General features: G+C 39.2%; 1 protein-coding gene across 1 annotated transcript in view; it reads left to right on the top strand.

The window, feature by feature from the left end:
* The first annotated feature begins 14,895 nt into the window (after positions 1–14,895).
* The window catches only part of IL23R (interleukin 23 receptor), an 88,801-nt gene continuing 77,157 nt past the window's right edge, over positions 14,896–26,539 (top strand). The window contains exons 1-3 of the mRNA XM_003260162.2: positions 14,896–14,983; positions 16,532–16,630; positions 17,771–18,067. Coding sequence (XP_003260210.2) covers positions 16,561–16,630; positions 17,771–18,067 — 367 coding nt within the window. The 5' untranslated portion in view covers positions 14,896–14,983; positions 16,532–16,560. The remainder of the gene's footprint in view (positions 14,984–16,531; positions 16,631–17,770; positions 18,068–26,539) is intronic.

Genomic DNA, 26,539 nt, shown 5'->3' with positions numbered 1-26,539 from the left:
GGTTTTTTCTAGTAAATTTGTTTAAGTTCCTTGTAGATTCTGGATATTAGACCTTTGTCAGATGGGTAGCTTGCAAAAATTTTCTCCCATTCTGTAGGTTGCCTGTTCACTCTGATCTAGTTTCTTTTGCTGTGCAGAAGATCTTTAGTTTAATTAGATGCATTTGTCAATTTTGGCTTTTGTTGCAATTGCTTTGGGTGTTTTCATCACGAAGTTTTTGCCCATGCCTATGTCCTGAATGGTATTGCCTAGGTTTTCTTCTAGGGTTTTTATGGTTTCAGGCTTTATATTTTAAGTCTTTAATCCATCTTGAATTAATTTTTTAATAAGGTGTAAGGAAGGCGTCCAGTTTCAATTTTCTGCATATGGCTAGCCAGTTTTTACAGCATCATTTATTAAATAGGGAATCCTTTCCCCATTGCTTATTTTTGTCATGTTTGTCGAAGATCAGATGGTTATAGATGTGTGGTGTTGTTTCTGAGGTATCTGTTCTGTTCCATTGGTCTATATGTCTGTTTTTGTAGCAGTAGCATGCTGTTTTGGTTACTGTAGCCTTGTAGTATAGTTTGAAGTCAGGTAGTGTGATGCCTCCAGCTTTGTTCTTTTTGCTTAGGATTGTCTTGGCTATATGGGCTCTTTTTGGTTCCATACAAAATTTAAAGTAGTTTTTTCTAATTCTGCAAAGAATGTAAATGGTAGTTTGATGGGAATAGCCTTGAATCTATAAATTACTTTGGGCACTATGGTTATTTTCATGATATTGATTCTTCCTATCCATGAGGATGGAATGTTTTTCCGTTTGTTTGTGTCCTCTCTGATTTCCTTGAGCAGTGGTTTGCAGTTCTCCTTGAAGAGGTCCTTCATGTCCCTTGTAAGCTGTATTCCTAGGTATTTTATTACCTTTGCAGCAATTATGAATGGGACTTCATTTATGATTTGGCTCTCTGCTTGTCTATTGTTGGTGTAAAGGAATGCTTGTAATTTTGATTGATTTTGTATTCGGAGACTGCTGAAGTTGGTTATCAGCTTAAGGAGTTTTTGAGCAGAGACGACGGGGTTTTCTAAATATACAAACATGTCATTTGCAAACAGACAATTTGACTTCCTCTCTTCCTATTTGAATACTTTTATTTATTTCTCTTGCCTGATTTCCCTGGCCAGAACTTCCAATACTGTGTTGAATTGGAGTGATGAGAGAGGGCATCCTTGTCTTGTGCCAGTTTCCAAGGGAATGATTCCAGTTTTCACTCATTCAGTATGGTATTGGCTATGGGTTGTCATAAATAGCTCTTATTATTTTGAGATATTCTATCAATGCCTAGTTTTTTGAGAGTTTTTAACATGAAGGGATGTTGAATTTTATCAAAGGCCTTTTCTGCATCTATCGAGATAATCATGTGGTTCTTTTCATTGGTTCTGTTTATGTGATGGATTACATTTATTGATTTGTGTATATCGAACCAGCCTAGCATCCCAGGGATGAAGCCAATTTGATCGCGATGGATAAGCTTTTTGATGTGCTATTGGATTTGGTTTGCCAGTATTTAATTGAGGATTTTCGCATTGATGTTCATTAGGGATATTGGCCTGAGGTTTTCTTTTTTTTGTTGTGTCTCTACCAGGTTTTGGTATCAGGATGATGCTGGCCTCATCAAATAAGTTGGAAAGGAGTTCCTCCTTTTCAATTGTCTGGAACAGTTTCAGAAGGAATGGTAGCAGCTCCTCTTTGTACCTCTGATAGAATTTGGCTGTGAATCCATCTGGTCCTGGGCTTTTTTTGGTTGGTAGCCTATTAGTTACTGCCTCAATTTCGGAACATCTTGTTGGTCTATCCAGGGATTTGACTTCTTCCTAGTTTAGTCTTGGGAGGTGTATGTGTCCGGGAATGTATCCATTTCTTCTAGATTTTCTAGTTTATATGCGTAGAGGTGTTTATAGTATTCTCTGACGGTAGTTTATATTTCTGTGGGGTCAGTGGTGATATCCCCTTTATCATTTTTATTGTGTCTATTTGACTCTTCTCTCTTTTTTCTTTATTACTCTGGCTAGTGGTCTATTTTGTTAATTTTTCAGAAAACCAGCTCCTGGATTCGTTGATTTTTTGAAGAGTTTTTCATGTCTTTATCTCCTTCAGTTCTGCTCTGATCTTAGTTATTTCTTGTCTTCTGCTAGCTTTTGAATTTGTTTGCTCTTGCTTCTCTAGTTCTTTTAATTGTGATGTTAGGGTGATGATTTGAGATCTTTCTGGCTTTGCGATGTGGGCATTTAGTCCTGTAAATTTCCCTCTAAACACTGGTTTAGCTGTGTCCCAGAGATTCTGGTACATTGTCTCTCTGTTCTCATTGGGTTCAAAGAACTTCTTAACTTCTGCCTTAATTTTGTTATTTACCCAAGAGTCATTCAGGAGCAGGTTGTTCAGTTTCCATGCAGTGTGTGGTTTTGAGTGAGTTTCTTTTCTTTCTTTTTTTTTTTTTTTTTTTGAGATGGAGTCTCACTCTGTTGCCCAGGCTGGAGTGCAGTGGTGCAATTTTGGCTCACTGCAAGCTCCGCCTCCCAGGTTCACGTCATTCTCCTGCCCCAGCCTCCTGAGTAGCTGGGACTACAGGTGTCCGCCGCCATGCCCAGCTAATTTTTTTGTATTTTTTAGTGGAGACGTGGTTTCACTGTGTTAGTCAAGATGGTCTCAATCTCCTGACCTCATGATCCACCCGCCTCAGCCTCCCAAAGTGCTGGGATTACAGGCATGAGCCACCACGCCTGGCCTTGAGTAAGTTTCTTAATCCTGAGTTCTAATTTGATTGCACTGTGGTCTGAGAGACTGTTTGTTATGACTTAAGTTCTTTTGCCTTGCTGAGGAGTGTTTTACTTCCAATTATGTGGTCTATTTTAGAATAAGTGTCATGTGGCACTGAGAAGAATGTATATTCTGTTGATTTGGGATGGAGAGTTCTTTAGATGTCTATTAGGTCCACTTGATCTGGAGCTGACTTCAAGTCCTGAATATCCTTGTTAATTCTCTGTCTCATTGATCTGTCTAATATTGACAGTGGGGTGTTAAAGTCTCCCAGTATTATTGTGTGGGAGTCTAAGTCTCTCTGTAAGTCTCTAAGAACTTGCCTTATGAATCTGGGTGCTCCTATATTTGGTGCATATATATTTAGCATAGTTAGCTCTTCTTGTTGTATTGATCCCTTTACCATTATGTAATGCCCTTTTCTGTCTGTTTTTGATTTTTGTTGGTTTAAAGTCTGTTTTATTAGAAACTAGGATGCCAAGCCCTGCTTTTTTTTTTTTTTTTTTTTTTTGCTTTCCATTTGCTTGGTAAATATTCCTCCGTCCCTTTATTTTGAGCCAATTTGTCTTTGTATGTGAGATGGGTCTCCTGAATACAGCACACCGATGGGTCTTGACTCTATCCAATTTGCCAGTCTGTGTCTTTTCATTGGGGCATTTAGCCCATTTACATTTAAGGTTAATATTATTATGTATGAATTTGATCCGTCATCATGATGATAGCTGGTTATTTTGCAAGTTAGTTGATGCAGTTTCTTTATAGTATCATTGGTCTTTATATTTTGGTATGTTTTTGCAGTGGCTGTTACTGGTTTTTTTCTTTCCATATTCAGTGCTTCCTTCAGGAGCTCTTGTAAGGCAGGCCTCATGTTAACGAAATTCCTTAGCATTTGCTTGTCTGAAAATGATTTTATTTCCCCTTTACTTATGAAGCTTAGTTTGGCTGGATATGAAATTCTGGGCTGAAAATTCTTTTCTTTAATAATGTTGAATATTGGCCCCCACTCTCTTCTGGCTTGTAGAGTTTCTGCTGAGAGATCTGCTGTTAGTCTTACGGGCTTCCCTTTGTAGGTGACCTGGCCTTTCTCTCTGGCTGCCCTTAACATTTTTTCCTTCATTTTGACCTTGGAGAATCTGATGATTATGTGTCTTGGGATTGATCTTCTCATGGAGTATCTTAGCGGTGCTCTCTGTATTTCCTGAATGTGAACGTTGGCCTGTCTTGCTAGGTTGGGGAAGTTCTCCTGGATAATATCCTGAAATGTGTTTTCCAACTTGGTTCCATTCTCCCCGTCTCTTTCAGGTAATCCAATCAATCATAGGTTTGGTCTTCTTACATAGTCCCATATTTTTTGGAGGGTTTGTTCATTCCTTTTTCTCTAATCTTGTCTGCGTGTCTTATTTCAGCAAGGTGGTCTTCAAACTCCAACATCCTTTCTTTCACTTGATTGATTCAGCTATTGATACTTGTGTATGCTTCATTAAGTTCTCATGCTGTGTTTTTCAGCTCCATCACATCATTTATGTTCCTCTCTAAACTGGTTATCCTAGTTAGCAGCTCCTGTAAACTTTTATCAAGGTTCTTAGCTTCTTTGCATTGGGTTAGAACATGCTCCTTTAGCTCGGCAGTTTGTTATTAATCACCTTCTAAAGCCTACTTCTGTCAATTCGTCTATCTCATGCTCTGTTGAGTCCTGCGCCCTTACTGAAAAGGTGTTGTGATCATTTGGAAGATAAGAGGCATTCTGGCTTTTGGAATAGTCAGTGTTTTTGCACAGGTTTTTCCTCATCTTCGTGGATTTATCTACCTTTGATCTTTGAAGCTGATGACTTTGGATGGGGTTTTTGTGGGGGCATCTTTTTTGTTGATGTTGTTGTTGTTGTTTTCTGTTTGTTAGTTTTTCTTCTAACAGTCAGGTCCCTCTTCTGCAGGTCTGCTGCAGTTTGCTGGAGGTCCACTCCAGACTCTATTCTCCTGGGTATCACCAGTGGAGTCTGCAGAACAGCAAAGATTGCTCCCTGTTCCTTCCTCTGGAAGCTTTGTCCCAGAGGGGCACTGGCCTGATGCCAGCCAGAGCTCTCCTGTGTGAGGTGTCTGTCGACCCCCATTGGGAGGTCTCTCCGAGTCAGGAGGCACAGGGGTCAGGGATTCACTTGAGGAGGCAGTCTGTCCTTTAGCAAAGCTGGTGCTCTGTGCTGGGAGAATCCCTTTTGCCAGGATCCGCCATCCTCTTCAGAGCCAGCAGACAGGAAAGATTAAGTCCGCTGAACCTGCAACTGCAGCTGCCCCCTCCTGCCAGGTGTTCTGTCCCAGGGAGAAGATGAGAGTTCTGTCTACAAGCCCCTGACTGGGGCTGCTGTATTTCCTGCAAAGATGCCCTGCCCAGTGAGAGGGAATCTAGAGAAGCAGCCTGGCCACGGTCGCTTTGCTGCACCTTGGTGAATTCTGTCTAGTCCAAACCTCCCAGTCTCCTTAGGGCTGTTAGGGGAAAACCACTTGCTAAAGCCACAGTAACGACAGCCGCCCCTCCATGCACCAAACTGATCATCCCAAGGCGGACTCCAGACTGTTGTAATGGCAGTGAGAATTTAAAGCCAGTGGTTTTTAGCTTGCTGGGCTCCATGGGAGTGGGACCTGCTGAGCGAGACTGCTTGGCTCCCTGGCTTCAGCCCCCTTTCCAGGGGAGTGGATGGTTCTACTATCTCACTAGCATTCCATGCACTGCTGGAGTATGAACAAACTCCTGCAGCTCAGTTCCTGCTCAAACAGCCGCCAAGTTTTGTGCCTGAAACCCAGGGCCCTGATGGTGTAGGCTCAGGAGGGAATCTCCTGATCTGTGGATTGCAAAAAATCCATGGGACAAGTGTAGTACCCCGGGTAGGTAGTACAGTCCCTTACCACTTCACTTGGCTGGAGCAGGGACATCCCTCTGCTCCATGCACTTCCCAGTTGAAGCGACGCCCCCACCCTGCTTCTGCTTTCTCTCCATGGGTCACACCCACTGCATAACCAGTCCCAATGAGATGAATTGGGTACCTCAGTTGGGAATGCAGAAATCACTCACCTTCTGCATTGGTCTTGCTAGGAGCTGCAGACCAGAGCTGTTTTTATTTAGCCATCTTGGCCCCTCCCCGTATTTCAAATTTAACGTGTTCCAAAACAAATTCTTCATTTCCTTCCCTATTCCTCTACAAAATATATTCCTTTTAAAGTTTTACCCATCCCAGTTAATGGCCACTTTACCCAACCTTTATAGTTACTTTTGCCAGAATCTGTAGTATAAAATTGTTTTCGCTTCTTGGCTAAATACCCTTCAACAGCTTCCCATCTCAACCATCAAAAGAGCTTCCCTGCACAACCGTCCACTACTCTTCACTGCAGTTACGTCTCTGACCCTCATTTCCTTTTTTTCATCTGCTACTGTTCTCCTCTTGCTCTTCCCACACCGGCCTCCTTACTGATCCTCGAACTCTTTTTCTTACTCTTTGCCATCTCCTGTCTGTCTGAAATCCTCTTGTCCAAATTAACTCCATGGCCTGCTTCCTCGCTTCTATTAGATCTTTGCTCAAATATTGTATTTCAGAGTGATCTTCTCTGAGCATATTAAACTTGCTGTCTACCTTTCCCACTTAATTTTCTCCAAATGCTTATCACCATCTAATACTGTGTTTTACTTTCTGTCTTTCTTCTCAGACTAGAATGAAAACTCCATGGGGACCAAACTTTTGTCTGTTTTGTTTACCCCTTTATCCTCAGTGCTAGAATAATTATTGGAATATAGTACACACTCAAGAAATATTTTCTGAGGATGGGCACAGTGGCTCATGACTGTAATCTCAGCACTTTGGGAGGCCAAGTTGGGTGGATCACCTGAGGACAGGAGTTGGAGACCAGCCTGGCCAACATGGTGAAGCCCCGTCTCTACTAAAAATACAAAAATTAGCTGGGCATGATGGCAGGGGCCTGTAATCCCAGCTACTCAGGAGGCTGAGGCAGGAGAATAGCTTGAACCCAGGAGGCTGAGTTTGCAGTGCGCTGAGACTGTGCCACTGCACTCCATCCTGGGCAAACAGAGGAAGATTTCATGTCAAAAAATATATATATTTTTGAATGAATGAATGTTGTAAAAGTAATGTAGGACAGGTGAGCCCCCAAACTGGGGCTTAGCCCAGGAGGGTTCTTGGTTTCACCCAGGAAAGAATTCAAGGGTGAGCTGGAGGTGTTCACTAGAAACTTGTATTGAAGTAGAAGTGGACAGCAGCAGCAGAGATACTGCTCTTTGTGGAGCAGGGCTACTCCATAGGCAATGTGCCCAGAGGTAGTTTTGAACTTATATTTATACCAATTTTAATCATATGCAAATTAAGGGTCAGATTATGAAGAAATTTTTAGGAAAAGTGTGGCAACTCACAGGTTGTTGCCATTAAAAGGGGTGGTAATTTCCAGGTGTTGCCATGGCAATGGTAAACTGACATGGCATGCTGGTGGGCGTGTCTTATGCAAAGCTACTTTGCCTTGGACCTGTTTTAGCTAGTCCTCGATTTGGTCTGGTGTCCAAGTCCTGCCTCTGGAGTGAAGTACCATCTCCTACCTCAAAAGTAGATAAGTATTGATAAGGTTTGGATTTGTGTGCCAGCCTAAATCTCATGTGAAATTGGAGGAGGGGCCTGCTGGAAGATGACTGGATCATGGGGGCAGATTTTACCCTTGGTGTTCTCCTGATAGTGAGTGAGTTCTCAGAAGATCTAATTGTTTAAAAGGGTGTGGCACTTTCCCCTGCTCGCTCTCTCTCCTGCCACCATGTGAAAAAGGTGTTTGCTTCCCCTTCATCTTCCATCATGATTGTAAGTTTCCTGAGGCCTCCTAGTCATGCTTCCTGTACAGCCTGCAGAACTGTGAGCAAATTAAACCTCTTTTCTTCATAAATTACCCAGTCTCAGGTAGTTCTTTATAGCAGTGTGAGAACAAACTAATACAAGTACATAAGTCAGGACAAAGATGGATGGACCAAAATGATAAAGAATAATTCTCGTGCAGTGGTGCATGTTTGTGGTCCCTACTTGGGAGGCTGAGGCTGGAAGATCCCTTGAGGCCAGGAGTTTGAGGCTGCAGCATGCTATGATAGTGTCTGTGATAGATGCTACATAAACATTCTTATTTAATAGCCATATGCTTATTTTAATGTGTATCAGGAAAAATAAAACAGCATATCACAAATGTGATTTTCTGGATATGACTTGTTAGGATGAGGCTAAAGCAGGTAGACCTGTAGTAATCTGTACAACACACTAATTACAGAAGAAGACTCAGGCCTGCCCATGATTGTCATAAACCTTCAGGGACTGAACTTTCTTCCGTAACTGTTCATAAGAATGTATAACTTGGATGATGCGATTCACTAGTATGTTTTTAAATTTTTAATATTTATTTTTTTATTTTTAAAAAATACAGATGAGGTTTCACCATGTTGCCCAGGCTGGTCTCAAATTCCTGGACTCAAGCAATCCACCCACCTTGACCTCCAAAAATGTTGGGATTACAGGCATGAGTCACTGCGCCCAGCCTTGTACGTTCTCATGAACTGAATTTTCAAGCTCAGTCCTGCATTATTTTCAGCACTAAATTGAAATATGACTTTGAGAAGCTGACAATTGTTGAGTACTGAAGTATTAAAATGATTGCTTGAAAGCACAATCTAGTCACTGTTGTATACACCAGCAAAAAACAAAAACAGAAAATACCTGAGAACGCACTTGAAGTTTGGAGAGAAGTGTTTAAATGGTGCTTTTCAAATTGCCAATTGAATTGTAAAAACCACTGAAGACCATTGGCTTCCATGCAGATGGATCCTCACTCTTTCATTTGAATAGATGGCACCCCAAATCTTTCTGGAGAAAATCCTCATGTTTCAGAATTGTTTGTATGAATAGATTTGCAAACCAGACTATCTTATTGATATCTTTGTTAATTTGGACAACTTACAATCACTATTAGAATGCACACTTACATTATATGTGAAGGCCAAGTGAATGAGAAGATCTGCAAAACAGAATGATGGGTGTGCACCTTGATCATGTGAACTCTATTCTTTTTTGTTCCCTTTATTTTAAGAGACAAGGTCTTGCTCTGTTACCTAGGCTGGAGTGCAGTGGCATGATCATAGCTCACTGCAGCCTTTATCTCTTCGGTTCAAGCAATACTCCTGCCTCAGCCTCCTGGGAAGTAGCTAAGACTACAGGTGTGTGCCACCATGCCCAGCTAGCAGAGCTCTATTCTTTATCTGAAATATTCTCTAAAAGTATTTAGGACATTATGAAAGACTTCATAAGATTTTTTTCTTATTGATTGGCAAGAGTGAATCAATAAAACCTTATATACCTTATCATCAGCTATTGTTTATAGCAATTGATACCAATTTTCCATCCAAACAATAATACCAACAAATAATAATAATGTGTCACTGTTAACAATAACTATTATCATGGCATTTCTGATATGGTCTTTTTTACTTAGAGTCACTGAGGCTCTAGGTCAATTTTGAGGCAGACAGAACAAGTGGGAAGGGGAAGTTAATGGGATAAAATCTTTCTCTCCCCTTCCACTCATAGGTGAATTTGCCTAAGGGAAATCTGTACATCAGTAGGCCAGTCAGTAATTCCCTGCAGCTGTCTCATATTCTAGAATTGACTAGGAAGAATCCTCTATTTATGTTCCCTTCCTTGAAGTTTTTCTTGTCTTTAATGTGTTCAGGATTTTTTAAATTATTTACAAATTATCACATATAGTCCTCCTAAAAAATAGGAAGTTATAGAAAAGCAAAAGGAAGAAAAAAATCATAATTCCATAATCCAAAGAAAACTACTATTGATAGTTTGTTGTATTTTTTTCTACATATAGTTGTTGTTTGGCTTATAAAGTTGAGCTTCAATGCAGTGGTCTTTCAAATGTTTTCCTTGAGTCTTCCTTTTTTTTTTTAAGACATTATAATTCTTTTTGCTTTATTTATGTCTATAAAGGAATGGGAGAAAATGAATGATTGTAAATATTTCTTTTTTATGATATTAACATAAATAATGTATTTTTTTTTATTATTACACTTTAAGTTTTAGGGTACATATTCACAATGTGCAGGTTTGTTACATATGTGTCCATGTGCCATGTTGGTGTGCTGCACCCATTAACTCGTCATTTAGCATTAGGTAAAAAGAAGATTTTCAAACTATGTACTCCCTTGCATATTTTAGAATTAAAATACTATATATATATATATATATATATATATGCAGACACACACATATATACATATATACACATATATACATATATATACACATATATAATACATATATACACACATATATATATATTTTTTTGAGACAGAGTCTCACTCTGTCACCAGGCTGGAGTGCTGTGGCGCAATCTCGGCTCACTGCAACCTCTGACTCCCTGGTTCAAGCGATTCTTCTGCCTCAGCCTCCTAAGTAGCTGGGATTACAGATATGTGCCACCATGCCCAACTAATTTTAGAGATGGAGTTTCACCATGTTGGCCAGGATGATCTCGATCTCCTGACCTTGTGATCCACCTGCCTCGGCCAACCAAAGTGCTGGGATTACAGGCGTGAGCCACCGCTCCAGGCCCAAAATATTTTTAAAGCTCTAAATAAACTTACTTTCTTTTAAATATAATAGAGTGATTGAATATTTCAAAGATGAAAAAACTAAGACTAGGCTGTTACAGAAACAGATATGCCATGATATGATTTGATAAAATAGCCTTTTACTATCTTATTGAGTAAAGTTAACCAAATCTGAAAGAAATCAAGTAAAATTTTACATATAAATTTTATCCAATGTTTAAAAAAAAGCAATGGTTCATCAAAAATCCCATTTACGGCCTGGCATGGTGGCTCACTCCTGTAATCCCAGCACTTTGGGAGGCCGAGGCAGATGGATCACAAAGTCAGGAGATTGAGACCATCCTGGCTAACACGGTGAAACCCGTCTCTGCTAAAAATATAAAAAAGTAGCTGGGCATGGCGGCGTATGCCTGTAGTCCCAGCTACTCAGGAGGCTGAGGCAGGAGAATTGCTTGAACCTGGGAGGCGGAGTTTGCAGTGAGCTGAGATCGCACCACTGCACTCCAGCCTGGGAGACAGAGAAAGAAAAAAAAATCCCATTTATGTTCAAGAGGATAGCCACAAGTCTCCCATATTCCTGATGTCCTAGATTCAGAGTTCCAAAATGGGCTCAAATATCCCTGAATTGGCTAAAATTCTGAGTATCCCAGCATGGGCTGAAATAGAAATATTTTAGTAAGCTTCACATATGTCTATATGGCAGGAAAAGGCTTAAAGTCTTGGATGTTCAAAATGCCTTGACTAATTATCCAAGGAGCCCTCCCTAAAACCATTTGTTTGATATTCTGGAGCTATTTACACCCAAGGCAATGCACTATATGAGATTTGAGATGGAGGGATACTATTCACTATGAATTTGGAGAAGGATTACGGTGAACACCGGCTCATTTTCAAGGAAATCAAATTTAGGAAAGAGCACATGTGGGATTTGAGAATCTGGAAACTGACGTCCTTAAAGGTGTGCACACAGTCTTCAAGAGCTAGAGTGGTATGTTGAAGGTTTTGAATCTACCTTCACTTACTGGCATTGTAAAGTCTCTAAGGAGCTCTTAGGAATTAAGTCAACATTGGCTTTTAATGCACACCTCACAGGAAGTGGTGATGATTCAATCTCTCTTCTCCAACAAAGCTGAATGAGCCATGAGGTGCTTGACGCTGAGAAGAAAAGAGCAGCTGCTGCAGATACCATCCTTTGGATGAGTCAAAAGATGTATGTGGCTGGGTGTGGTGACTCATGTCTGTAATCCCAGCACTTTGGGAGGCCAAAGTGAGCAGATCACTTGAGGTCAGGAGTTTGAGACCAGCCTGGCCAACATGAGGAAACACCGTCTTTAAGAAAAATACAAAAATTAGCCAGGTGTGGTGGCAGGTGTGTGTAGTCCCAGCTACTTGGGAGGCTGAGGCAGGAAGATCACTTGAACCCAGGAGGCAGAGGTTGCAGTGACCCGAGATCATGCTGCTGCACTCCAGCCTGGGCCACAGAGCAAGACCCTGTCTTAAAAAAAAAAAAAAAAGAGAGAGAGAAAGAAAGAAACAAAACAAAACAAGAAAAAAGAAAAGAAATGTAATCCCCAGTGCTGGAGGTTAGGCCTAGTGGGAGGTGTTTGGATCATGTGGGCGGATCCTGCTTGAATGGCTTAGTGCCATCCTCTTGATGATGAGAGTGAGTTCTCGTTCAGAGTTCAGGTGAGCTCTGGTTGTTTAAAAGTGTGTGGCACCTCCTCCTGCTCCTCTGGCTCCTGCTCTCTCTATGTGATGCACCTGCTCCTGCTTTGCCTTCTGCCATAATTGTAAACTTACTGAGGCCTCACCAGAAGCCAAGCAGACGTTGGTGCCATGCTTGTACTGGCTATAGAACTATGAGCCAATTAAGCCTCTTTTCTTTATAAATTACCACATCTCAGTTATTCCTGTATGGTAACACAAGAACAGTCTTATACACTCCTAGAATAAAACATAGGGAAAAACCTCTTTGACACTGGTCCGGGTAAAAATATTTTTAGATATGACACTGAAAACACAAGCAACAAAAGCAAAAATAAATAAGTGGGACTATATCAAACTAAAAAGCTCAGCAAAGAAAACAACCAATAAAATAAAAAGACAACCTACAGAAGGGAAAAAAATATTTGCAAATCACTTATCTGATAAAAGGTTAATATCCAAAATACATAAGGAACTCAAATGACTCAATAGCAAAACAAAAACAATAAAGCCCAGAAAATCTGATTTAAAAATCAGCTCTTGGGCCGAGCGTGGTGACTCACGCCTGTAATCCCAGCACTTTGGGAGGGTGAGATGGGCAGATCACTTGAGGTCAGGAATTCAAGACTAGCCTGGCCAACATGGCGAAACCCAATCTCTACAACAAATACCAAAAACCAGACCGGGTGTGGCATCTCACACCTGTAATCCTAGCACTTTGGGAGGCCGAGGCAGGAGGATCACCTGAGGTCAGGAGTTCAAGACTAGGCTGACCAACATGGTGAAACCCTGTCTCTACTAAATACAAAAAAATTACTGGGGCATGGTGGCACATGTGTAGTCCCAGCTACTTGGGAGGCTGAGGCAGGAGAATCGCTTGAACCCAGGAGGCAGAGGTTGCAGTGAGCCGAGATTGCGCCATTGCACTCCAGCCTGGGCAACAGAGCAAAACTCTGTCTCAAAATAAAATAAAATAAAACAAAAATCAGCTCTTGATTTTCCATAGCCTCCTAACTGGGCTCTTCATCTTCAATCAATTCTCCACACAGTGTTGGAGTCATGTGTTGCTTAATGACTGGGATACCTTCTAAGAAATGTGTTGTCAGGCGATTCTGGACCTGAATAGATTTTTTTTTTCAAGGAAGACAGACAAATGGCCAATAAGTATATGAAAAGGTACTCAACATTACTGATTGTCAGATTAATACAAATCAAAACTACAATGAGCTGGGTGTGGTGGCTCATGCCTGTAATCCCAGCACTTTGGGATGCCAAGACCGGCAGATTGCTTGAGTTCAGGAGTTCAAGACTAGCTTGGGCAACATGGTGAGAATCCATCTCTACCAAAACTACAAAAAATTAGGTGGGTGTGATGGCATGTGCCTGTGGTGCCAGCTACTCAGGAAGCTGAAATGGGAGGATCACCTGAGCCCAGGAGGCAGAGGTTGCAGTGAGCCGTAATCACGCTGCTGCACTCCAGCCTGGGTGACAGAGCAAGAATCTGTCTCAAAACAAAAACAAAAACAACAACCAAAACCAAAAAACAAAACTACAATTAGATATCACTTCCCACCTTTTGGGGTGCCTATGATAAAAAGACAAGATATAAGTATTGGTGAGGGTACAGAAAAAGGGCAGCCTTGTACATTGCTGTTAGGAATGTAAATTGGTACAGTTATCATGGAAAACAGTGTGAAATAGAAACAATTTTATTTAAAAAATTAAAATAGACCTAACTTAGGATCCAGCAATCCCTCTTCTGGATGTATAGCCCCCCACAGAATGAAATCAGCACCATGAGAGATATCTGCCTTCCCACATTCATGAAGCATTAGTCAAAATAGCCCAAACATGGAAATAACGTAAGTGCCTACCAATGGATTAATTGGTAAAGAAACTGTGGGCTATACAGGAATATTATGCAGCCATAAAAGAAGGAAATTCTGCCATTGCAGTAACATAGATGCAACTTGAGGGCATTATGCTAACTGAAATAAGTCAGACAGAGAAAGACAAATACTGCGTGATCTCACTGATGTGTGGAATCTAAAATAGTTGAACCCATAAAAACAGATGACAGAATGGTGGTTACCAAGATGAGAGGATGGTGGAGGGAAAGGAAGCTGTTGGTCAAAGGGCATAAACTTACATTTATAAGATGAGTGAGTTCAGGAGATTTAATATGCAGTATGGTGACCCTAGTTGACAATACTGAATTATACAGCATACTTGAAATTTGCTTAAATGTTCTATCTGCACAATAAAGAGTAACAAAATAAGATGAGAGATGTATTAACTAACTTGATTGTATAATAATTTCACAAAATATGTGTGTATCAAATCATCACGTTGTATACCATCAAATTGTAGAATTTTATTCATCAATTATATTTCAACAAAACTGGAAAACTAAAAAAAGAAACAAGTGTATAATTAATAACGATGCTGGTTGTAAATTAAAACTAAGCATCATATTTTTGGTGTCAAAATGTCTGACATTTTTAAGAAAACATGTATAAGTGTTCTGCCTCTTGGATGAGACAATTTTAAATTAAACTGTAAAAAAAAAAAAAAAAAAAAGTACTGACAAAACAGTTCACTTTCAGTAATCTGGGTTTTCCCAAATGGTGACACGAGAGTCAGTCATTTCGAATTGGACAGTTTGCGTTCCTCTTCAAGAGTCTGAAATGTAGGTCAGGGCTCTGCTGACATTTCCATTGACCTCAGAGGTGAAAATCTAAAGTGAGCGCTGACAGGCAGGCAGTGAGGAAAGAAGACATGACACAGCCAACAAGGATGGCAGCCTGGCTCTGAAGTGGAATTATGTGCTTCAAACAGGTTGAAAGGTAAATACGCAGCAATCATCCAAATACTTAAAGACAGCTATATTTCCTTTTGGAAATACATGGGCCAAGTTGTTTTCTCTTGCAAGTTCTCATGATATTCCATGCAGTGGTTACTGATGAAAAGGGAATCTATAATATTATATGGCATCACATCAGTTTAAATAATAATTATTGCATATTTCCATTAGTTAACTTCTAACTAGGAACATTTTTAGGGCTTCTGTTTCTTCTTGTGAAGACAAGAATTACTATTGCTAACAAATTGTGAAAGGGATCCTTATATTTCTGAGCCGGGGGACCCCAGTTTTTTTAATGTTACTAGATATTTTATGCGATTCGATGAGCCATGCATTGCGTTCTCTTGTTGTTTTATAGAAATAGCTCAGGTTTTATTAAACAGATAAAATAACTGAATAATGTTGATTGTTGAGTAAATGAGTTAATTCATGTAACTGATTAATTGAATAATGTACCTCTAGTTGTAAACCAACAACGGTATTATTAGGAATTTCTATAATGTGTTCTTTTCGCATTCTCTACAGATGAAAGACTTTTTCCTCTTTTTTGGGGGGTGCGGGGGACAAGGTATCACTGTGTAGCCCAGGCTGGAGTGCAATGGTGTGATCATGGCTCACTGCAACCTTCACCTCCCAGGTGGCTGGGATGACAGTGACATGGAACCATGCTGGGCTAATTTTTGTATTTTTAGTAAGGACGGGGTTTCACCATGTTGCCCAGCCTGATCTCGAACTTGTGGGATCAAGCAATCCACCGGCCTCTGCCTCCCAAAGTGCTGGGATTACAGGCATGAGCCACCACGCCTCCCCAGACGAAAGGCTTTTTACAGTCTAACTGGTGAGAGCACATATTGCTTAATCTCACTTCACTTCTCTTCATTTCGAATCCATTTTCTCTGGGAGTTCTGAAATTTTTGGCTCTTCCCAAGTTTAGCTCATCAAAGACTAGTATTTCTGGAGTGTGATAAATATGTAACTTTGGCAGGGAGAAGAATTCATCACCAGAAGTTAGCTCAGCCCAGGCACCATGGTTCATGCCTGTAATCCTAGCACTTTGGGAGGCTGAGTTGGGGGCACCGCTTGAGCCCAGGAGTTTGAGGTTACAGTGAGCTATGATAATGCCACTGCACTCCAGCCTGGGCTCTGTCTTGTCTCCAGCCTTGTCTCTAAAAAAAATGTAAAACATAAAATAAAAAAAGAAGTTAACTCAGAGGAGGAGATTTCTGATGAGAAAGGCTAGATTAGGAGGAATTGTAATGGATCAAATGCCCTCCTGAGTTAATTCATAGTGACTTTTGAAGAGTATAAAATTCCATTTGTTTGCTTTACTTCTCCATCTCTTGTTATATCTCCTGAATATATCAGTAACATTTCTTTGCTCTGTTTCCTTCCTTCCTTCCTTCCTTCCTTCTTCCTCCCTTCCTAATCAAAGGTTCCCATCAAATACAAGAATTCTTAGGGAAAAATGTTATGCTTTTTATGATTTTACTAAAATACTACAAGTTAAACATTTTTCATATTTTTTTTCCAGAGGGAAACAGTCTTTTCCTGCTTCCAGACATGAATCAGGTCACTATTCAGTGGGATGCAGTAATAGCCCTTTACATACTCTTCAGCTGGTGTCATGGAGGTATGGTGTTTTATGTATCTATTGCTATCTTTCATTCAACAAATGGAATATTGAATGATTATCATTTTCATGGTTTTATGTTAGAATCTCTGAAGAATAAAAATATTATTAGACTGGAAAAAATGTGTGCATAAAAATTACATAGAATGAAATAAAAACGGCCCAATCTCCTTCCAAATGCAGGATTTCTTTCTCAAATTTCCCTTCTAGACAGCCCTCTTACTCACATGTGAATATTTCCACAAAGGAGCTTATTAGTTTGAGTTGTCATGTTCTATAGTCAGACTATTGTAACTGTTATATAATAACCTGTCAAACGTTTGAATGCAATTCTATTTCACAAACCACTTATTCATAGTTACTTTGTGCCAGGCACATAGTAACTATGTGGGCCATTGGCAAGAGTATGATTTTATTCATTACATTCAAACTTTACTGAAAATGTAAAGGCTTTATCTAAAAAAGAACAGATTGGTTGAGTAGCTAGAGAATGGGGTTCAGATTCTACAGTGCCCAGTGTTATTTCAAATCTTACCTTTGAAAAATACCGTAGCTTTATAATCTCTCGGTTCTCTACTTTAAAGTAGGAGAGCTAATTATATTTGCTCCTTAGACACTTAGAGAAGCTTCCAGGCTGACTCTAGTCTTGTGTCATGGTGCTGAACGTCAATCAAAGCGTAACAGGCCGGACGAGGTGGCTCACACCTGTAATCCCAGCACTCTGGGAGGCCGAGGTGGGTGGATCACCTGAGGTCAGTAGTTCAAGATCAGCGTGGCCAACATGGTGAAACCCCATATTAGCCGGGAGTGGTGGTGCTCACCTGTAATCCCAGCTACTCAGGAGGCCATGGCAGAAGAATTGCTTGATCCTGGAAGGCAGATGTTGCAGTGAGCCAAGATCGCGACACTGCACTCCAGTCTGGGTGACAGAGTGAGACTGTCTCAAAAAAAAAAAAAAAGCCTAACAGAAACACACTGTAATAGGCTAGTTTATGAAAAGATACATCTAGTCCTAAAACTGTTTTCAATGGAATCATTTAATTAATAGAAATAATAAATTTAAAATGCAATAGCATATTCTTCTGAATCTCTTGATTTTATGTTTTACGTGTAATTTATTATTTTTCCATTTATTTCTAGGAATTACAAATATAAACTGCTCTGGCCACATCTGGGTAGAACCAGCCACAATTTTTAAGATGGGTATGAATATCTCTATATATTGCCAAGCAGCAATTAAGAACTGCCAACCAAGGAAACTTCATTTTTATAAAAATGGCATCAAAGAAAGATCTCAGATGACAAGGATTAATAAAACAACAGCTCGGCTTTGGTATAAAAACTTTCTGGAACCACATGCTTCTATGCACTGCACTGCCGAATGTCCCAAACATTTTCAAGAGACACTGATATGTGGGAAAGACATTTCTTCTGGATGTAAGTGTTGGGGCACATTTGAAATGCAAACAAAAGCTAGTCTAACAATTAACTGGTCATTACCACACTAGTCTAAAAATAGGGACAAAATAATATAGTTCAGTTTTTAGATTAGTTTCATACAGGAGCTGCAAACTCAAATGTCTCCAGGGCCAGGTTGGTGAACTATACGAACTGTAGAAGCTGATGGGAACTATGCAGAGATGAAAGTACAAAGGTAGTCTCCTGGGGGGAGTCACTCCCCAGCTCCAGTAATCACAGGTGCCCAGTATTCCTACATATTTTGGCTCTTCAAAGGAAGACAGAAATATAAAATTTTAATGTGTACTCTCTAAATTTAAAAATGTTGCCAATACATTCAAAAAACAATTTTTCACCTCTACCCTGAACAAACACTGCATATGTGAGGGCCAGCACCCTTGGATTTAAAATGTTGCTCTTTTAATCTTCTTGTTTTATTTTTCTAAACTAATATAATTAACCTTGAAGCAGATCCCACTGAGAAATTTTGAGGCCAAGGTTTAGGGAGAGTTTCAAAACTAGTTTTGTGCTCCCACTGTACTCCTAGATTTGTGACCTTGGGAAAGTTGCTTAAGCCTCAATTCCTCACCTGTAAAAGGAGATAATTATACAGGCTGTGTTATGCACTTAATTTCAATAATTTATTTGGAAGCATATGATAAAGTTTAAAGTACAACAGTACCCAAATCCTTACAAATGCATCCTTTTCATAAAACATAGGGAGAGTCTCCTACAATCCTCTGTTCCTAATCTCACTATTCCAATTTAGAATCACTGTGTTTGTTATTGTAACTATTAATTTTTTTCTTTTTCTTAAAACCCACCTTGAAGGGAATAATTATTAATTTATTTAAAACCTTAGTCAAGTTAATCTTAAAAATATACGCTAAATTCAATTTGTGCTCTGAGTGTCCTGGAGGTGTTTAAATCACTGTAGTGACATGGGCTGGCTTGTACAATTATATACCTAGTTTTGGTTCTACTATTATGAAGGGTGTAAATAAGTTCAGCACTGTTTTAACTCAGATATTCATTCTCTATGGAACTTGAAGCCATTTTCAGTAAAAAATAAAGGAATTTGTGTCTTTGCCAAGTTCCCGTCCTCTATGTTTTTGAGAATCAAGCCTCAGTTCTTGCTTCTTCTTCACCTTTACAACTTAGCTGGGGGGCAGACCCATATCACCACTACCACCTGACCCCATTGTGGCTGCTTGGAAAGTAAGAGGCTTCCTTGCTCTATAATGAGGCTGTTGTCCTGCTTAACTCTGAGCAGCTGATCTTGCAGCTTTTCAAGAGAGGGAACTAAAGAAAGTTGTAGAGGTGAGTTGAGGAAGGAAAGTCATAGGTTTTGGAGTCAAAGAATAAACCTACCTTAAACTGATGCCTTAAAGCTGCTAAACTTGCCCTAAATTGTGGAAATTCAACCGCAGGCAGGCATCTTATCTGATGTATGAAATCTCCTTAGCTTGTCCACATCCTCAGGAAACATGACCAAACCTCAATGCTTACTTTACTATTTATCCTTTGGGGGTGAGAGTGGGGTAGAGAGACTATACAATTTCTTTGGAGGGCAAATAAGCAACTTTCACAGTTACAGAAAAAGGTTAGTTGTTAATTTAAGCCAGAGGGAAAAAAGGAAGCAAAATAAACATTGTCTCTGTTAAAAAACAAAATTTCAGCAAATTTAGTTTTTAGATTGTGATAGGTTTTTATGTATGATTCATGAATCAGCAGCGTCTCGTTCTAAAAAACTGATATGTGCTCTGAGTGTCCTGGAGGTGTTTTACTGTAGTGATAGGGGCTGGCTTGTGTAATTATATACTTAGTTTTGGTTCTACTATTATAACAGAACAGTTGGTTTTTGTAAGGTAGGAACAAGAAATAGAAATTTTTATAAAACTACCAGATTGGTTAACATTGTTACTTCACATTATTTTCCTTGTAATGGTTAAAGCAGAGGCGGTTTCCTCATCATCCCTGCTCAGGTTGACTGGGCTGTTTCTACGTGGTTGCTGTGAATTTTCTGTTTTCAGGAAAAACTAGTCCGTGGGAGTTTTACCTGCTTCCTTAAAGTTTCAGCTTGGTTATATGCCACTTAACAGGAGTGACTTCATTTTGGTTTGGTATGTGGGGGCCTAGTGCAGGAGCTCAGTCCGAAACAGTGGTCTCCTATACATTTTATTTAACACCACCCTCCGTGTGTTGCCGTTTGTATAACTGATTACTCCCAAAAGCCCTCCCAAGTGTTGGCTGGGGGGCCTCTGTCCCCAAACCCAACACCAGGTAATGTAGAAGGTAAGAGAATGGACTTTGTTCCTCTTCCAGGACAGCCTAATAGAAATACATTCTCTGCTGACGGCTGCTTAGAAAGAACATCACTCTTTCCATTTATTTAACTTGTGAGTTTGTGAATTGTAACTCCTTACATAGGCCTCTGGTTATGAGTAAAAATGTAACTGCCAGGTGAGAATTTACTCAAACCCCTGGATTCAAGCTGAATGTCTTCTTGAGCTCTACATTCTTAGCAAACAAAACTTCCTATTTAAGTAGGTCAACAAAGGGTTTTTGAGGGTTTTGTGGCATTCTAGAAATCACATTGCTTTCACTGGACCACTTTGATCACAGGATATTGTCATGTGAGATTTATTATGTCAACTTATCATCACTACTTTGAACAAAATGATTATATGTATTTTTTTAGACTAGAGACAAATTGTAAAAGACAAGATAAATGAGTCATTGCTTTCCTTGAAAAGCTATCCAAATATATTTTAAAGTGCTGTGCTTTAATGTATAATTTGTGAAATATAAACCATATTATCACAATCTCCATTTTTAGCCACAATCCTAAACACTTCTTAGATTCTTATCTAAGATTAAATGCACACATATTATGGGAAATTTATAAATTTCCCATAATATTAAGATAAATTATTAAGATAAATTAAGATAAATTAAGATTAAATAAATTAAGATAAATTATTATCTTAATCAAGCCAATGAATTCATGGAATAAACTTTATTGAGTGGTTACTATGCACCAAAAATGTGTTAAATGCTAGAAGTACAAAGAAGAGGAAATCACAGACTGTTTTCAAGAAGCTCTCAGTAAAAATGGATCCTTGGCTAGACTCTGAATTAACAAGAAAACTAGCCTGTGATTCCTGAATGTCCCAATAATAGGGGAGGGGTGGGATTGGCAGGAAAGAGCAAAAACATAAGCCCGCTTTTGTATACCTCAGGGTATTCTCTAGTATCTAGTTGTATAGCCAGGTTTTGTTCTTGGATATTGAATAACCTGGCAATGAGGCCTGCCAACAACCTGATGTTATTATCATAACCATACTCACAGGCCCATCTTTACATTGCTTCATATTAACAAACACTTATTTGCATGTGTGTGTATAGTCATCTTTTTGATCTTTTGCAAAGTTAATTAACCACCAGACATTTGTAACCCCGAGAATTCACTTCATGTAAGATGCTGCGGAGTAACACAGCCCAAACGATCTGATAGCCAAATCAATGACACTCTCTATCTGAAACCGGAGGAAAAAACAACTTCAGCACAAATCATTGTAATCAATGAGGGACCACAACTCAATCTCCAAAATGATTTAAATTTATGTTTCCACACCTACTTCATTTAAGGCTCAATTAAAACAAAGATTTATTTTACCCTACTTGGAGCCCAGTTTCTCTCCATTGTAACTCAATGCTACAAGTCACCAAAATGTTGTAAAGTACTTTTTAGTGTGTTCTTACTGTTTGAAAATAGGTTTTTTTAAAAGGATATTAGACCTTCGATATATGAAAATAGCTTTTTAATTATAGAATCAAATTGCATTCAATATAGAGAGTTTTTAAAATGTAGACCAGTAAAAAAGAAATACCTATCATTCCCGTAAAACCATAACTTTACCAGTAACCATAATCCCTCTTTAATAATTTGGAATATGTCTTTGAAATTAATTGAACCATTTTGCAACCTGCTTTTTTCACTTTGCCATATGATCATTACTTCACTAAATATATTTTTAATTCCTTCCAAAGGCCAAGTACTTAAACTGTCTTCTACAGCATTGCTTTTGGATGTGTTTAGGACTGTATTATATTTTATTTAACCTTATTTTGGAAAATTGAGCTTGTTTATAATTTTTTCATTGTTATGAACAATACTTTAAGGGAACATCCTTTAAGCCAAATATTTTATATATCTATGAACATTTCAATAAGGATGCATTCTTAGATGTATAATTGCTGAGTTGCAAAATATTACACCTGCTTTTACAGGTTGTGATATGTAAAGTGCTCTCCATAAAGGCTGTACCAATTTGTACTTCCACCAGCAATGTGTTGGAGGATTTCCATGAGTCCACTCCAACACTGTGTACTATCATTTTTCAAAATCCTTGCTAATTTGGTAGGTTTAAATGACATCTAGTACTGCCTTGATTTGCAGTGAGAATAAAATTTTTAATATATTTGTTTATTATTTTACAAGCAATATTTTTGGTAAGCAATTTGCAGGTGAAGTGAAAGCATGTATGCACTTAAGATAAATCTTTGGATGTAACTTCAGATGCATAAATGTCTGTATTTTCATTCTTTATGAGCCCCTATCTTTCCATTTGTCTTGTCATTCTCTGAGCAGTCAAGTGTCCCAGCAGTATTTCACACGTAGGGATGAACTAAGAGAGCCACACCTGAAAAGTGAATATTTAACAAACGCTCAATATTTCTATACTTGAAAAAATCTTAATCTTATTCACTATTTAATGATATAACTGAAAATTCTAGGTGTCATTCTATAGTTGTTGGGGTTTCATAGGCTTTAGAGGCCCCCAAAAAGCAATGTCATCAGAACTCTCTCATCTTTTCCTGTCTGCTAGGTATTGTTTTCCCCTGTGTTGGCTTCATTCTTAAGTAGATTAAAGACTGTGAAAAAGCCTGTTTCACAATGACAGCAAGATGGCCACCAGCAACTTACAGCTCACATGCTACCCAGAGATAGCAGTTTCAGGAGGAAAGAGTGTGCTTCTTTTACAATGGTTTAGAAAAAGTGCCTTGGAGAATTCTGATTGGTTCATCTTGAGTCATATGTTCATTCCCAAAGGGAATTCTCCTATTCGTCAGCCTACCTCAAAGGCACACTTCTGTGGAGAGCCTCTTGATTGACAGGTCTTGGGGTTGGGGTGGGGGTGAGATTGGAGTGAGGGGCTGGAGGGGATGTCAGTTCTCAAGAGGGAAAGATGCTAGCCAATGAAAAATAAAAATATTCCCCATAACATGGCCACCTGGAGAAAGAGCTGGGCAGGAATGGGGGTGGGATGAGTTGAGTGGAGTGATGGGGAAAAGAGCCTTGAAATAGAGTTGTGTGAATACCAAACTTTTAAAAAACTTGTTGTGGTGGTGGTAAAATACATAACATAAAATGTACCATTTTTACCATGGTTAAGTATACAGTTCAGTGGCACTAAGTATATTTACATTGTTGTACAACCATCACCACCATTTATCTCCAGAACCCTCTTATTGCAAACTGAAAGTCTATATCCTTTAAACAAATATCCACTTCCTTCTCCTCCAAGCCCTAGCAACTGCCATTCTACTTTCTATGAGTTTGTCTATTCCAGATACCTTGTGTAAGGGGTCATGCAATATTTTTCCTTTAGGGTCTAACTTACTTTGCTTAATATAATGTCTTCAAGTTTCATCCACATTGTAGCAGGTGTTAAAATTTCCTTCCTTTTTAAGGCTGAATAATGTTTTATTGCATGTATGAACACCAAATTTTTAAAATGAGTAGTGGAAAATGTGCAAGAGAAGAAGATAGTCTGCCAGAGTAGTAGAAGAAAACTACGAAGAACCCATTCGCAAGAGCCAGAAGCAAAGAGGTTTCTTTTCTTGTCTCGTTTTTGAGACAAGGTCTCACTGTGTTACCGAGGCTGGAGTGCAGTGTCTTGATCATAGCTCACTGCAGCCTCAAACTCCTAGGCTCCAGGGATCCCTCCAGCCTCAGCCTCCCAAGTAGCTGAGACTACAGATGTGAGCCACCACACCCAGCTTTAAAACAGAGAGCTTTCAAGGAGGGAGTGAGCAAAATATCAAATGCTGCAGAGATCAAACTCAATGACAAATGACCAGAGATGGGGTCTGTTGAAGAGAAAGTCATCAATGACCTTAGCAACAATGGTTTTGATGGAATTGTGGAGGCTGAATCCTGATTGTTTTGGGTTCAAAAGCATATGGAAAATGAAGAATAATAGGCTCTTTAAAAGTGTTTAGCTGTTAAGAAAAAGAGAAAGATACAGGAGTAGCTGGGGGAGACTGAATTTAGGATAATATGGTCAAGTATAAGAAGAAGAGGAATGGATATTTGATGGTAAAGTGGGTTGCAAGGTAAGGTATTAGGGATGGAATGAGGAGCAGGGAGGTGTTGAGGGGTGATTGGCCTGATTTCTCAAATAAAATTGCCAGTTTCTCAACGGACTATAGAGAACTTCATATTTCTTTTTTTTTATTCTTCCATTGCAAATTTATTGTCTTTTCAGACAAGTTGAGACATAGTAATTTAAAATAAATTCCCTTTTCAGTGAAAAGTTGATAAGTTTAATCAGGTAAAGCTAATGATTAGGTAAGCGATCAATGTTTATAGTTGCATCATAACTTTTCTGGCCAGTGGCTTTTTATTTTTTATTATTTATTTATTTATTTAAATTAGACTTTAAGTTTTAGGGTACATGTGCACAATGTGCAGATTTGTTACATATGTATGCATGTGCCATGTTGGTGTGCTGCACCCATTAACTCGTCATTTAGCATTAGGTATATCTCCTAATGCTTCCCTCCTCCCTTCCCCCACCCCACAACAGGCCCCAGTGTGTGATGTTCCCCTTCCTGTGTCCATGTGTTCTCATTGTTCAATTCCCACCTATGAGTGAGAACATAGGGTATTTGGTTTTTTGTCCTTGTGATAGTTTGCTGAGAATTATGGTTTCCAGCTTCATCCATGTCCCTACAAAGGACACGAATTCATCATTTTTTATGGCTGCATAGTATTCCATGGCGTATATGTGCCACATTTTCTTAATCCAGTCTATCATTGATGGCATTTGGGTTGGTTCCAAGTATTTGCTATCGTGAATAGTGCCACAATAAACATATGTTTCCATGTGTCTTTATAGCAGCATGATTTATAATCCTTTGGGTATATACCCAGTAATGGGATGGCTGGGTCAAATGGTATTTCTAGTTCTAGATCCCTGAGGAATCGCCACACTGACTTCCACAATGGTTGAACTAGTTTACAGTCCCACCAACAGTGTAAAAGTGTTCCTATTTCTCCACATCCTCTCCAGCACCTGTTGTTTCCTGACTTTTTAATGATGGCCATTCTAACTGGTCTGAGATGGTATCTCACTGTGGTTTTGATTTGCATTTCACTGATGGCCAGTGATGATGAGCATTTTTTCATGTGTCTATTGGCTGCATAAATGTCTTCTTTTGAGAAGTGTCTGTTCATGTCCTTCGCCCACTTTGTTATAAATTTGTTTGGTTTTTTCTTATAAATTTGTTTGAGTTCTTTGTAGATTCTGGATATTAGCCCTTTGTCAGATGAGTAGGTTGCAAAAATTTTCTCCCACCCTGTAGGTTGCCTGTTCACTCTGATGGTAGTTTCTTTTGCTGTGCAGAAGCTCTTTAGTTTAATTAGATCCCATTTGTCAATTTTGGCTTTTGTTTCCATTGCTTTTGGTGTTTTAGACATGAAGTCCTTGCCCACGCCTATGTCCTGAATGGTATTGCCTAGGTATTCTTCTAGGATTTTTATGGTTTTAGGTCTAACATGTAAGTCTTTAATCCATCTTGTATTAATTTTTGTATAAGGGGTAAGGAAGGGATCCCTTTACCATTATGTAATGGCCTTCTTTGTCTCTTTTGATCTTTGTTGGTTTAAAGTCTGTTTTATCAGAGACTAGGATTGCAACCCCTGCCTCTTTTTGTTTTCCATTTGCTTGGTAGATCTTCCTCCATCCCTTTATTTTGAGCCTATGTGTGTCTCTGCACGTGAGATGGGTTTCCTGAATACAGCACACTGATAGGTCTTGACTCTTTATCCAATTTGCCAGTCTGTGTCTTTTAATTGGAGCATTTAGCCCATTTACATTTAAGATTAATATTGTTATGTGTGAATTTGAGCCTGTCGTTATGATGTTAGCTGGTTATTTTGCTTTTTAGTTGATGCAGTTTCTTCCTAGCCTTGATGGTCTTTACAATTTGGCATGTTTTTGCAGTGGCTGGTACCGGTTGTTCCTTTCCATGTTTAGTGCTTCCTTCAGGAGCTCTTGTAGGGCAGGCCTGGTGGTGACAAAATCTCTCAGCATTTGCTTGTCTATAAAGGATTTTATTTCTCCTTCACTTCTGAAGCTTAGTTTGGCTGGATATGAAATT

The sequence above is a fragment of the Nomascus leucogenys genome, chromosome 12 (genome assembly GCF_006542625.1).
Source record: "Nomascus leucogenys isolate Asia chromosome 12, Asia_NLE_v1, whole genome shotgun sequence".
NCBI lineage: Eukaryota > Metazoa > Chordata > Mammalia > Primates > Hylobatidae > Nomascus > Nomascus leucogenys.
This window is presented reverse-complemented; position numbering and strand designations above follow the sequence as displayed.